The sequence below is a fragment of the Prenolepis imparis genome, unplaced genomic scaffold (assembly GCF_030444845.1).
Source record: "Prenolepis imparis isolate NDT839.2.m4 unplaced genomic scaffold, iyPreImpa1.0 SCAF_14, whole genome shotgun sequence".
Classification (NCBI taxonomy): Eukaryota; Metazoa; Arthropoda; class Insecta; order Hymenoptera; family Formicidae; genus Prenolepis; species Prenolepis imparis.
The window spans coordinates 5,089,505-5,104,361 of record NW_028141172.1 but is presented as its reverse complement, the minus strand read 5'-3'; the positions used below and the strand labels follow the sequence as shown (position 1 = coordinate 5,104,361).

The 14,857-nt window shown below is 34.9% G+C and overlaps 2 protein-coding genes across 5 annotated transcripts; one reads left to right on the top strand and one right to left on the bottom strand.

The window, feature by feature from the left end:
* Positions 1 to 2,903: 2,903 nt before the first annotated feature.
* Syx18 (syntaxin 18) lies at positions 2,904 to 5,214 on the top strand. 2 transcript variants are annotated; one of them, XM_083054017.1, is made up of 2 exons: positions 2,904 to 3,055; positions 3,491 to 5,212. In XM_083054017.1, the coding sequence occupies exon 2, from the start codon at positions 3,584 to 3,586 to the stop codon at positions 4,541 to 4,543; it is 960 nt and encodes a 319-aa protein (XP_082910143.1). In that variant the 5' UTR covers positions 2,904 to 3,055; positions 3,491 to 3,583; the 3' UTR covers positions 4,544 to 5,212. The 2 variants fall into 2 exon arrangements, with proteins under 2 accessions (XP_082910143.1, XP_082910144.1); XM_083054018.1 differs by lacking the exon at positions 2,904 to 3,055 and adding an exon at positions 3,114 to 3,407 and having other exon boundaries at positions 3,491 to 5,214.
* A 35-nt stretch (positions 5,215 to 5,249) lies between these two features.
* LOC145945186 (uncharacterized) lies at positions 5,250 to 13,879 on the bottom strand. 3 transcript variants are annotated; one of them, XM_083054014.1, is made up of 6 exons: positions 13,594 to 13,879; positions 10,867 to 12,663; positions 8,951 to 10,713; positions 7,760 to 8,048; positions 7,067 to 7,280; positions 5,250 to 6,192 (listed from the first exon to the last, which is right to left on the bottom strand). In XM_083054014.1, the coding sequence occupies exons 2-6, from the start codon at positions 12,637 to 12,639 to the stop codon at positions 5,993 to 5,995; spliced, it is 4,239 nt and encodes a 1,412-aa protein (XP_082910140.1). In that variant the 5' UTR covers positions 12,640 to 12,663; positions 13,594 to 13,879; the 3' UTR covers positions 5,250 to 5,992. The 3 variants fall into 3 exon arrangements, with proteins under 3 accessions (XP_082910140.1, XP_082910141.1, XP_082910142.1); XM_083054015.1 differs by lacking the exon at positions 13,594 to 13,879 and adding an exon at positions 13,464 to 13,537; XM_083054016.1 differs by lacking the exon at positions 13,594 to 13,879 and adding an exon at positions 13,392 to 13,511.
* Positions 13,880 to 14,857: the final 978 nt, after the last annotated feature.

The window sequence follows — 14,857 nt, the reverse complement described above, 5'->3', positions numbered from 1 at the left end:
AAGCAGTGGTATCAACGCAGAGTACTGAAAAGAAATCGATATAGCATTAGCATTAACTGGCAAGTCAAAAACGAATAATTTTTAACATCTCTCAATTTGTTGCCTTACGCTTCTTTTAAATTTATGTTAATAAAATTCTTTTGCCAATGTTTTTTCCAGGCTGTGCATCTCTAAAAGACGTTACACGAGATATGGTGGTTCATGCGTCATATTATAGTCGTTTATGAAAATAAGTTTCGCTTATAACATAATATATTAAAAGATACAATACTATGATATTTCTATATTACTCATATATTTCTAATTTCTTAACATATTTGCATGCAAAATATTTATATACTATATCGTGCTTCCATAAAATGTAGTTGTTTATATTTTCTATCTAAAAACTACTTTATCTAACTGATAAGAATAAATAAATTTTATCACTTTTATATCATGTTATAGATAAGTGAAATTTTTAACACCATGTATGTCAAATTATAGTACATATATAATAAATGTCAAGTATTAATAATGGAAAAAGATTAATATTAACTGTGCAACAGATTTATTATATAGAAGTAAAATATAATTATCTTAATTATATTTTAAATATTAATAGTGATTCTATTATTTATCATCATATATATTTTTTTAATCCTGAATCAATTCTAATAACTTTCATACGCTTTTTCGAGACCATTTCTGTACATCTATATAATGAAAATACAAATATATATATACATATATTTCTATATTTGTTTATAAAAGATTTCTGTATATACTATATAAAATTCTCATTCATCATTGTGAAATTCTCATTTCTATACGATCGAAATGATTATAACTCAATGAAAGTTTTAAGGCAAATTCGAGGAAAACTTTTGGTCAATTTTTTAAACAATATCTTATACTTCAAATTATTATAATAAATAAAATTATTAGTTTTTTATTATTTCAAATAAAATTATTAATTCAGACTTCTTTTGCTCCATGAATTATAACAATCTCTACTTTTTCTTCACGTGTTATATATGTATAATAAATAAAATTATTAGTTTTATATTATTGTAAATAAAATTATTAGTTCAGACTTCTGTTGCTCCATGAATTATAACAAGCTCTACTTTTTCTTTACGTAACATTTTATATTCTTGTATTTTGGTTATTTTAAGGCATTAAGTAATATATGTTTTGTGTTTTTAATGTATTTAAGATTTTAATTAAAATGTATATAAGATTATTTATGCGAATGGATAAATGGGTAATAATTTTGCGGTAATAGTTTATAGAGAATTGTTATTTAATATATTCAGATTAATTGCGTGTATTTTAAAGGTAGTTAAATATTGGGTATTTGGTTTTAGTTTTTAGTATTTAGTGTGGATTAAATTAAATTTTTTGTAAACCAAATCCCTTTCTTGGCGAGAAGCTGAAATAAATACTATATATATACTTTTTCTTCACGAGTTGTATGTATAATTTTTTTATATAAATACCAGTTCTTGTAGGTTATTAAGTAATTCATAAAAAATTAGACTTATTACACAGTTATTATTATAGATAAAAAATATTATCAATTATTATATCAATTTTGTTTAATAATTATTATATATCAATTTATTATATAATTTATATTCTCAATGTTTGATACTTTTTGTGTTTAAAGAGAAAAGAAAGAAACACGAAGAAATCTTTTTCCGAGGATTTAATTAAGAAGCGTGCGAAAGTTTGTTATCAATATTATATACACAGGAAAAAGTGGGCACCTGGCTATGAATGATTCGGTTAGGGTTAGGTTATATAGTTTCACTTCTCCACAACAACGCGATGAATTACACAGGAAAAAGTGTTTTTTACTTGCATCTCTCGAGTGCAATTATACATAATCATCGACTAAATAAAGCGATACTTGTGAAAATACGTCACGAAAAAATCATCAGTAGCCGAAAAAAGATGATGAAGAAAATCAATGCAATACCCAGGTAGAACATAAAACTCATAATGACGTCATAATGACATCATCATGATTTTATTCATCACTTAAAAGTTATCTGGACAAAAATGATTCAAAAATGATTTAAAGATGACAAAAGTAATCATTAGATTTAAATCCCCTTAATATAAAATAATTGCATTATATGATGACTTTTAAAAAGTTTTATGTTGCTTGAATAATTGTTAGAATATGTGTGAACAATAAACAAATAACTGTAATATGTAAAAAATTTTTTCCAAAATCACTTTTAAATGACGTCATCATGATGTCATTGTGAGTTTTATATTCTACCTGGGATATGTGTATAATTTCATAGAAATTATATTTAGAGAGAGAATATTATATTCAATATTATATTTATTATATATTAATATAGTATTATATTAATGATTTTATATATATATATATATATATAAAATTATAAATATTATTAATATAATATATATATAAAATTATAAATATAATTAATATAATATATATATAAATATAATTAATATAATAATTAATATAATATATATATAAAATTATTAATATATATATATATATATATATATATATAGAGAGAGAGAGAGAAAGAGAGAGAGAGAGAGAGAAATGATTGAATGAGACTTACCATGAAATCCTATCCGTAGGAATGATTCCTGATGATTCTTTTCCGCCACTCTTGCGCATCCTGCGATTTTTTCACACCACGTTCCAAGCACAGGTTTTTATATGACAATAATGACAATATAATTTATAGCGCAAACTAAGCTAAAACTTGGAAAAATACACTCTCTTTCTCGAAGACGGGCGATGCACTTTGCAAGAGTCGCCGCCATCGCGCAAGATGACGATTATCGATAGTATCGATGCAATCGCGCGCGACGATTATCGATAGTATCGACGCGATCGCGCATGCGCGCATTTTCAAAATGTTTCGTACCTCCCCGCCCCGCTTCGTGTAAATATATGTGACGTTAATATATTGATAAGCGACTGATGTTATTAAAGAAATACTATGCGAAAATTAATTGCAAAAGAAAGAAGTTCTAGTATAATCAAACTAAACCGGAAAATCTGGTGGACTGCAAGGCAAGTATACACATCGATAAAATGTGACACGTCAAATGTGACAACCTAACCTAACCTAACCTCTAAAGTAATCGACATGTGACGACTGATGTTTACATAAAAATTGACGATTTTGTCAGCTTGCTATTTTATCAATTTACCTTATAACATAATGGAACTGATTTCATTACAATTACAATGAATATATAATTACAATCGTCATTTTGTAATCTGAACACTTTTACAAAAACATAAATAAATAGGATGCGTTGAGAAGGGAAAGTGACGTAGCAAAAATAAAACAAACCTTCTTTTCTTTTTATTATTTTGCATTTGTTGTTTCAACTTTTAATCTCAGAAAATATATATATAGGTATATATAAATTTTGTCTCTTATCCGTCTTCTGTCTTCAACGTGTCAGATACACATATGTATACGTATTTCAATGTTTCTAGAATGAATTAACTATATTCACGCGCCGAGAGAGGAAGAGAAAAGTTGGATCAATCAGTCTCCAGATTCCCAGCCACGTGGGAAGCATCAAAGTCATGGACGTGAGCGCGCAATTCAAGGCCAGCGTGAAACTGGTGGACACCCGCAACAGGGAACTCGACACCGTGACGTCGTCGCCTAGGAGAGCCGCGACCCCGAAGAGCGCCTTCTGCACGAAGGTCCAGGCGGTGGTCGCGCAGATCTCGAGGCTGCGCGAGTTCCTGCTAGAGAATCGCAAAGCCTACCTGAACTTCTCCAGCTACCTGTCATCCGCGCAGCGGATGACAGATGCCGAGCGCGACGAGATCGACGTAGGCGGCCAGCGGATCATGAGCACCTGTTCGCAGCTGGTGAAGGATCTTAGGCGGGAAATCGCCTCGTCCACGGAGGACGACTTGTCCCGGCAGAACGTCGAGCATCGCGAGATCATGCTGCTGCTGATAGAGGATTACCTGAAGAACGTCTGTCACATTTACTCGGAGCAGAAGGCGATGCGGGTGAAGAGGACCCTGGAGATGCAGAGGATCGCCAAGTTACAGGCCGATCTCAGGCCGGATCGTCGTCGACCGGAGACCAGGAGATCGCTGGACAATCGCGAGACCAAGAGTCACTCCAACGACTCGAGTCCGATGAGAATACAGGAGATCAACGAAGATGTCACGTCTACGTTGACGTATGAGGAGGAACCCTCGGCCGAGGATATACAGATGTTCGAGTCGGAGAATGAGCAGTTGTATAATGAACTGAATAACTTGACGGAGGAGGTCAGGCAGATCGAGAGCAAGGTGGTGCACATCGCTGAGCTTCAGGAGATCTTTACGGAGAAGGTGCTGGATCAAGATAAGGACCTGGACAGGCTGATGACCACTGTGGTAGGATCCACGGAGAATGTAAAGGAGGCCAACGAGCAGATTCGACATGCGATCCAACGCAACGCTGGTCTCAGGGTGTGGATCCTCTTCTTCCTTCTGGTGATGTCGTTCTCTCTACTATTCCTTGACTGGTATAATCCGTAAGAGATAATAATTCATCTCAATTGCTGCTACTTATATAAAGAACACTTGGTACAATCTGTAAAATGTAAATAATCTTCAATTTACTGATTATTATTTTTATTCAATGGATTATCCACTCCGCAGTAATTATCTTTTTATAAATGTAAAAAAGGAAGAATGAATGGAAAGAAGAGAGATAAAAATGTCCCAAAATATGTGTTGCTATATTTTATCTCAGACATCATTGTACATAAGCTTAGTTAACTTATTGATAATAAAATTTGTATAGTATATATATTTACTTATGTACACGCGCGTATATTTACTTATCTTCATACATGCATGTATAGACACATACATACACATTTCGCATTGCTTAGTCAACTTTTTTTTGCATTTTGTCAACCGTATCATTAAAGTTGACAATTGCTAGGGAACAAAGTCATACGGCTCTATGGAAAAGTTGTTCCTGGCAATTGTCAGCGATCAGTGTGTCTCCTCAAGGTACATTATTATTCGTAAAAAATAATTAAATCAATTAGATTCGACGACAGATAATTATATCTCGTACAAAATAGATGTGTCTATATTTGTAAAAAATCAATGGAAAGCGGAATAAGTTGTGTTTTGCTGATATGAAACTGTCTCATTCTTCTCTGACTGAAAACTCAAATCTCGCATCTTCCTATTCTTACAAAGTATAAGCAGAATCACACAGTGATTTTGCATACTTCCAAAACGATGGATTATATTGCATATATTTTTTCTATATTTTATATATATGTAAATATATATATATATATATATACATATTAGACATAAATATACATATTATAATATATATAAATTTATTTGTATTACAATACATATATATGAATATGCATAAATATATGTATATACATTTATATATAAATATAGAAAAAAATTAAATGATTCTTTGCCATTTGATAGCACGATCATCAATAGTCATTGTAAAAAGATACGATTTCTTGTAGGAGATTTATGTAAGATTTTCTTATCGTGTATAAAACTAAATTACGGCTTCGCGCATCCACTTTTATACATTTTACAAAAGTCTAAATCGCCATATCAAATGTGGGCCATTATCAATATTACATCATAAATGTACAATGTACATAGTAAAAACAGAAAGAATATAGATAGTTTGCGTCAGTGATTTCTCTAGAAAAGTACAACAGAAATAACGAAATTTCGTGCAATATATTATTGAATTAAAAACAATAATAGAGATGCGTGTAAAAAAAAATAAAATTGAAACATTCTCGTGATTCGCGACAGGATAAAGTCGTTTCGTACGTTTTATACGAGATAGCGAAGAAACTAAACAAAAATAAGGGAAAATAAATTTTTAAAATGCAAAAAAAGAAATAAAATACAGATTCTATACAAAATAACATTGATCCTAGACATCGTAGGGTAAAAATAATAAATCATAACTAATCAGCTCCCTTAATTTGGTATGTAATTGTATTTGTAACGCGGATGCTGCTCATATGGACAGAATTTACCCTCGATTAAGCACTGAGTCACCCACATGGTAGACAGTATCGGAATATTCAAGTGATTTGCTCTGTCCACAGCCCACGATGGGCATTTCCGATTGGATACGACTACTACATTATTGTCGAAATCCATAGCTTCCATGGCTCCTAAAAAATATAATGCAATTCGATAAGTTCTTGCACGAATATTGTTATCGGTTAAAGTGTAAAGCAATTTTACAAAAAAAGAAATATATATATATAAATATATTATTATATATATTATTATATATATTATTATATAATTATTATATATATGTATATTATATATGTAATGAAACAATACAAAAATTAGGTAAACTAGTAAGCAAATAAGAGCCCAGACGCAGAAAACAATATTGTCTTCAAAAAGGAAATTTAATAATCTATATAACTTTTTGGTCCCTTTTCTCAGATAAATTTTTATCAACTGTCAAATTGACAAAAGAAATTGTATGAAAGAATTTGACAAGTCTCCTCCTTTTTATTATTCTTCCTTTATTTTCCTTTATTTTTTAAAATCTTTCCTATTTTACTCAAATATCTTGTTGCAATGTTTGATCATGTTGAGAGTTTCTCTGGATATTGGAACATATATTCTTTTAATTTACATATTGTATATGTATTCTTTAATGCGTAACTGTATAATTTGACGTTATACTTTTTGTACGATAGAATTTCTTTTGTCAATTTGACAGTTGCTGAAGACAGTCTGAAAAGGGATCCAAATATCATGAATTATTAAATTTCTTCTTTGAACACAGTTATTACGCTCTGTTTTCTGTGGCTGACTGTTATTTACTCATTACTTTACCCGTTTTTTGTATAATTGTATTTTAATTTTTGTAAAAATTTTATACATGTATATATATGTGCGTAATGCATTACAACAAAATATACATATATATTAATATTTATTCAAGTATGAATCTGATTTGCGAAAGAATCTAGTTCTGCAATAAGGAGAGAATGCGATATAGCAAAAATAAAATAAAATAAATACCTAAATTCTCGGCGATTAAGATCACCGCGCCCGCGTTCTCGCAAACGAGGCCCCAGAATGTGGTAAATAGCCTATCGTATACCAAATTAGGAATTATCACGATCTTCTCCGACAGCGGCTTACTGTTACTAGCTTGAAACGTTTCCACATAGCTTTTCCTGTGAAAGCTCCAACCGGTCGGAAGCGCGTTTTCCGCTGCGTTTACTGTCTTTCCCTAAAAAATATGATAGTAAAAGATAATAATGCGAACGTGATGATAAAAATATAATTATACAATTATATATTATATGTATAATTATTAATTATATAATATATAATTTTATAATTATATATTATATAATTATAATATAATATATAATTATAATATAATATATTATATAATTATAATATAATATATTATATAATTATAATATAATATATTATATAATTATTATATATTATAATTATAATATGTTATATAATTATTATATATAATATATTTTATAGTATATAATTATTAATTATTAAATATAATTATGATAAATGTAACAAAACTGTAAGATGCTTTCCAGCAACGGAACGCTATCTGTATCAACTTGTAGCTGTCGCTCTACATAGCTTTCTCAAAGTTTTACGTTTTTTTAAATTTTTTCTTAAAGTTTAGTTGCTGGAAAACACCAGAAAATTATTGTGCGACGAGAAACGTCAACTTACTTCTGAACAGCACCTAATGATCCACTTGTGATTGCACGGATGGATGTTGGCCGATAAGCACAGTATGCTTTTTTCTGTCCTGTTCGGCACATTTGTGATGAGCTTTGTATTTTTGTACTCGTCCTTTGGTATCTGATCGAAGTCTTCGTAGATCTTACCGCCACCAGCCAAGATCTGCTTGTGCAATCTTTCGCGGTCGAATGACACATTCCAGTCTTCCTCGTTCTCGGTTTCGGTGTCGGTAGCTTCTGTTTCTACGCCTGATATAGCGGGCGCTACATCTTGATACCTGAAATAGCGTTAGGATAATTTAAGAGGATACTGAAGAAGGATACTGTGTAGAAGAAAATTAATAAAGAGAATAAATTATTAAAATTTAAAAAGAATAATTCGAGCTGTTATAAGAAAATATTAATACAGTACAGAGAACCAGAATCTAAGATTCTTATATATTTTTATATTTATATATATTTTTTTAAATCAACTATTGATAAAATTTCACAAAAATTTCACTTGATTTGAAAAATATATATTTTTCTCGAATTTAGATATTTTTTGTGGAATTAAATAGTTGATTTAAAAAATATATCCTTTTTTCTAGAATTGAGATTTTTTAAATAATTTATATAATCAACCATTGATAAAATAATAAATATATTTAATAATTTATATAATCAACCATTAATAAAATAATAAATATATTTAATAATTTATATAATCAACCATTGATAAAATAATAAATATATTTAATAATTTATATAACTATTGATAAAATAATTAATATATTTAATAATTTATATAATCAACTATTGATAAAATAATAAATATATTTAATAATTTAGATAATCAACTATTGATAAAATAATATATATATTTAATAAAATTTATATAATCAACTATTGATAAAATTCTATAAAATGTTTCAATTCCAGGGAAAAGATACATTTTTGCAGGAAAAAAATATTTTTTAAATCATAACTATTAATAAAATTCCACAGAAGAACCTAATTCCAGAAAAAAGATACATTTCTTTGACAAAAAGAGACTTTTTTTAATTATTAATTTTATATTTCCACTTATTTAATATTAAAAATCGACGTTCCCCACTAATGTCTTCTTTTATATTTCTAACATTCTTAAAATTGCTAAATGAATGAGAGGAGAGGAAAACACTTGTTCCAAGGTCTGTACCTATCCAAGTCCTTCGGTGACAGGCAAGTGAGGATGAACGACATGCCCTTGAAGATGTTGGAGTTGGCTGGCGGGATCGGGCCGTACTTGGCGATGGTCTCCGGATCGTCTACCCTATTCCTGTTGCGCGATCTACCCTTGATTCTGCTCTGCGGACCTTTCACCTTCTCCTGCTGCGAGGTCCCGCTGATCTCTCTCTGGACACCTTTCAGAGCAAGCTCGTCCTCGGTCGATTCGACGTTCGACTCGCCACTGGATACTCCCTCATTCTCCGAGACCGTTTTGTCCTTCGATCTGACGGACACTCCGGATACCGAGGGCTCCGAGAAACTCATCTTGCTCGAACCGCTGATCCCGCTGCTCCTGGACTTGGGTGTAGAGAAGACCGGGGTGCCGATTCGCTTGGAGCGCCGTTTGCCGTCCACCATGTTGTCCAGCGTCACCTGGCCGAGCGCCTTCGGGGTGCTCAACAAGGAGCTCTTCCTCGTGGAGTCCACTTCTTCCTTCAGCAGCTGCGCCTGATCGACTGAAAGAAAGATGTCCCGCACTTGCACGCGCAATCGCTCGCCCTCGTCGGTCAACACCGTGTAGTACGTGTCGTTGTCACTCTGGCCGTTGCTCATCGTCGACGACGATGAGGCGTGGGAGTCGACGATCATGCCGCAGGAGCCGTAATCGTTGGCCTTCGTGGTTGCGTACACGGACAGACCCTCTCTAAGTTTATCTGGTATCGGTATCACGAAATCCGGTATCAGGGTCTTGCTCTTGCCGTCGTAAAAGTTGACCTTGTACTTGACCTTGAACCGATCGCTCACCAGACCGGGGTAATAATTGTTGTCCGACCATTTGGCGAATACGCTTTTACCGATCAGTTCGTCGGCCGGATCGTTTTGCGGTGATGATGATGATGAATTCGTCGGTACGTCCGTGTTCAATTTACTCTCCGTATTTTCCAGTCTGCTCTTCTTCCGGTTGGACGGAGTGTCTCCGGCCTCTGCGACAGAAGAGGAAGCTTGTAGAGTCTGCTCGGTACTTGCCACGTTGTTGCCGTTGATCTGGTTGGTCTGGTTCGACCTGGCCATTTTGCTTCTCGGTCTCTTCACAGCCTTTCCCTTCTTCGTGCTCTTCGGGGTGACGGTTAGCTCGATTTTCGCATCCGCGGCCTCCTCCGACGGCGTCGACGAGCGAACGAAGTTGTCCCTCAGGGGCTGAAGATTATTACGATGATCCATTAGTTCGACGCTGTTCCTGATATTCGCGGTAGAGAGCTCCGTGTTGGCGCATGTCAGGACCGTCGCGGTGAGCAAGTGGTGATTCTTCCACTCGCGCGTCACGCGATCGTAGACCTCGTCCGGCATCATCAGCTTGTCCGTCAGCTGCGAGTCCTGAGAAGACAGCTTCTTCGCGTGTCTCGCCGGCGCCGACATCGTGAAAGTCTGGCCTTTCGGGGCGAGTTTCGCGGCTAGAGCAGCCGCGCTGGACGCGGAGCTCGACGAGCTGATGGACGACATGATGGATAATCGGGGGTTCAACTGGTAGAATTGAGGGTTGCTGTTGACGGAACCGGACGGCGAGTCTTTATTGTCGGAGATGTCCGCCAGTGAAGACTGGCTGTCCTCGTTCTTTTGCCTACCCACCGTACCCTCGATTATCGCGGGCTGGCACTGCACCGCCGTCAGCTCCTTGCTCACGTACTCCTTTGTGCTCTCGTCCATGTGAATCATGCACTTGAGTTTGACGTATATGCCGATCTCCCGCTCCACCTGAAATAATATATTTTTATATAATTTATGCAAGAAATATTTTTTTAATATGATAAACTCTCTACAGCTTTCTCTGGATTTATAATAATCAATTCATGAATATTTTTTATACGATAATAGACTCAGGGAGTCGTGTCTATTTGTGCTTTCTACCTGGACGGTCTTGATCGGCGCGCTGTTGTGAATCAGTTCGGACTTGCTCTTCTCCTCCACATTGGACGTGTCGTTGTCGCTCAGACTGATGATCTCGATGTTATCCGGGTCCCTGAATACGAAGGAACTGCTCTTGACATTGTCCAGTTTCTTCAGGCTGTTTATGTTGCTGTCAGCTTTCGTAAAGATCGTATCGCAGGAGAAGGTGTCAGATTCCATGCTCAGGGTCTGGTCAGGGTTATCATTTTTCTTGGACTCGAGGCTACCGTTCACCATCCTGCTGTCCATCATCGTTGCTGGTCTCGAGTCCAACGACGATTCCTTCATGCTCTCCTTGTAGCTGAAATCGCTGTCGCTCTTATTCTCGAAGCTACTCTTCCCCAGGGTCTGTACCTCGGAACCTTCCCCTGAGTCCTGGAAGAGTCCCGGACGAGTCCTCTCGTTCTCCTCGCGCGACTCGTCAGCGATCTCGACGACTTCCGGCTCCGGTTTGCTACTCTTACCATCGTATATCACCTCGGCCGACGAGTCGACGACCTTCTCGTCCTCATCGATCTGCACCACTTCCAGCTTCGATTTCGCCTTGTCATCTCCAGTTTGACTCGCGCCTTCGTATATCAGTTCCACGCTGGTTCGCAGTTTGGTCTGGGAAGACGAGATCTCTTTCTCCCCATCTTTATCAGCGGTTTTCTGCGTGCAATTCGTCCGATCGATCTTGTTGCTCTCGTTGAAAGGCGCTTCCGTATCCTCTACTCTTTCAGATCTGTGCGTCTCGTCTAAAGTTTCAGTCGCGGATTTCTCATTTATGGCAGCCTCGGTCGAATTAGCGTCTCTCTTCGCTTCCATCGACAAATCGTTGTCTTCCACCTGCGAATCGCTCTCGTTGATGGAATGTACGTTAACAATAATGCTATCGTTCGCGCTGACGTCGGTCAACTTGGCGGAAACATTCAGATTCTCGTCCTTCTCCACCCTGCAACATTTCTCGGAGAAAACTTCTTCCTCTGGCTGATCTACCGCTTGTTCCGAGTTACGAGGTTTCTCTGCCTTATCATCATCGATCGTTGCGCGTTCCTGGGGACTGGCCAAAGAGTTTTGAGCGAACTCTTGGTTGCTGGGATCCTGGGTCTCCTCTATTACCACCTGCCTGTCGATGTTCTTGAACAAATCTTGATACGAGTCGTCGGATCCGCCAGACTGACGACTCTCCTCCTCCTCTGGTTGTTTCTCAGTATTCGCTGTATCTTCTATGGATATCGTTCTGGCGATTTTAGTTGGTGGTTCGTCCAAGGGTCCGGCTTTGCGCTTCAGACTCGTCGTAATGTCGACTCCTTTCCTAGAGGGCGAGTGATTCTGCGGAGGTGTAGCTTGGATGATCTCATCTTCGTCGGAAAGCTCGTCTTTCCTCTCCGAATCGTTTATATCGCTAATGACGTTTCCCACTTTTTCGTTCTCTATTATTACCTTTTCATCTCCGATATTTTTAATTTCTTCATTTAATGGCTTTGCAGCCATCACTTTATCATCTATCTGTAATGTATCTGCAATCTGCTGTGAATCAGCAGACTTTTGGAGATTAGCGTCTTTATTTTCTACCTGCTTCACCTTATCCGTTATGCTCTCTCCTTCGTCAATGAGATGAAAATCTTGACTTTCATTCCAGCTTGCATTTTGACTTTCGTTGAAACCTCTCTTCTTGGGATCCTCATTGATCTCTTTGTTGATCTCTTGTGTGTTTAACACGCAACTGTCCATTTCTTCTGCATTCGACATTATCGATAGACTGTGATACGCATTCTAGAAATAAATATGTATTACTATATTATATTTTTATTATATTTATATTATTATATTTTTATTTTATATTTTTTCCATATGATTAATATCAATACAGATATCGCAGTTATATTATCAAATATTATTTGTCTATAAAGGTAAGGATATTTCTAAAGCTGGAGATCAAGCGAACGAGTACGAATCATCGCTAGCAAATATCAACAAATATTAAAGAAGCATTATCTAAGTAAAGATTTATTTTTAAAAAATTATGTAATCATAAAAATTAAAAATCATCATTATCAAAATATTATTTGTCTACGAAGGTAAGGATATTTGTAAAGCTGGAGATCAAGCGAACAAATATGAAACATCGAAAGCAAATATCAACATTAAAGAAGCGTTTAAATATGGATTTAATTATAAAAAATTATATAATCATAAAAATCATCATTATCAAATTATTATAAATATTATAAAAAATTAGTCATAAAAAAATCATAACAAATTTTATAAAAAAAAATTGAAGAAATTCATAATTAATGCTCCTTCCCCTCTCCCCCTAATTCGCTAATATTCGTTCGTGACGTTTGATTTAAAATTTAAGAGAAAATTAACATGTTAAAAAATTAACTTGGAAATGTAATGAAAATTGTTAAAAATGGCGATTACAAAAAAAGATCGAATACAATAACACGTGTACGCGCATAAAATCATAGCTTTCTGATAAAAATTTCATACACGTGTACCTATTTAAATGCAAAAAAAAAAGGAGCTCAACACCGGAGACATAAAAATATACAAATTACATATATATATACGATTTAACGGAATGGCGACAAAAGGTTACGGCGGGAACGTCTGGCCGACCGATGACGCAATCGAGGACGGAAGGCGGAGTAGTCGGACGGGAGGAGAGAAAAAAATCGTACGCGAGAGAGAGAGCCTCACCGATATTCGGCGTCGTCGCGTCCCCTCCGATCGGATTGTATATGTATGCACCTACGTCGCAAATCTACTTGGAGCAACGCATTTGCCTGTCGGCGCGATCCTCTGTATAAACGAGAGATCCACGAGCGATCTCGCTGATCTACGCCACGGACAGTTCCGGGAACACGTTCCGGTTGCCTTCGGCACGGCACCGACAGAGACGGAGTTATCGTTCCGCGCGCAAAAACGCACCGAGGAAGCCGGCCGCTCGTGAGGTAATCGCGCGCCACCGATTCCCTTTTCCCCTCTTGATGTCGGCGAGATGACGGGTGTGTTCGGAAATCCCACTAGAGTAGAGTAGTTTTGTCCAATCAGGGCAAGAAGTTCTGATTGGTCGATTAAACCACTAGATATTATTCCCTAGAGACAGTGTTGCTCTTAGATAATTTTGGAATTAGCTAAAAAAAGATGAAATAAAACTATGTAAATTTATCTTAGATAAGATAAAGATAGTTTTGTTTTAAATATATCTAGATAAAAATTATATGGCGATAGATAACTTCAAGATAATATTATTTTTAAGACCGCTTCTTTTCATCTTAAATGTAGATATAGATAATATATATTTTTATTATCTATATAAAGATAAGATATGATGCCAAAATTTCATCTAGATGATCATCTATAATTTTATTTAGATAACAGCAAACATTGCCTAGAGATAGAGGAATAGTAAAAGATATTGTTTTCTATTCCTATTGGTGGATATATTTTTATTTCTATTACATATTTCTATTATTTCTAATAGTATCTGTAAGGAATATATCTAGTAGTTATAGGATAAAAAATCTTGGGGGTCGATTGTGTCGATTATTTACTAGAAAATGTATAATTTTATTGGTCCAAATCTAGTAAATTTGTTCATTTTTGTAATTTTCCCTAGATTTGTATAATAAAAAAATTATAAATTTTCTAGTAAATTCGTTCATTTTTGTAATTTTTATTCAGTGTACGATACAAACCTCCTGATTGATCAATTAAATTACTAGATACTATTCCCTAGAGATACTATTAGCAATAGTGTAATAGATACTATTCTCTGTTCCTATTGGTGGATACAGTTCTATTCTTATATTTTCTATTATTATATATTTCTATTATATATTCCTATTATATAATCCTATATATTTCTATTATATATTCCTATTATATAAAAATTATGTAATCATAAAATTCATCATTATCAAATTATTATAAATATAAAGAATTATTCATAAAAAATCAA

What these genes read in the sequence shown, in the direction of transcription:
- Syx18 (XM_083054018.1), top strand. Translation starts at nt 3,584, where the DNA reads ATGGACGTGAGCGCGCAATTCAAGGCCAGCGTGAAACTGGTGGACACC.
- LOC145945186 (XM_083054014.1), bottom strand. Translation starts at nt 12,639, where the DNA reads ATGTCGAATGCAGAAGAAATGGACAGTTGCGTGTTAAACACACAAGAG. An exon ending in CGCCGATCAAGACCGTCCAG is followed by an intron (nt 10,714 to 10,866) that starts GTAGAAAGCACA and finishes ATATTATTTCAG; the next exon opens with GTGGAGCGGGAGATCGGCAT. An exon ending in TCACCGAAGGACTTGGATAG is followed by an intron (nt 8,049 to 8,950) that starts GTACAGACCTTG and finishes ACGCTATTTCAG; the next exon opens with GTATCAAGATGTAGCGCCCG.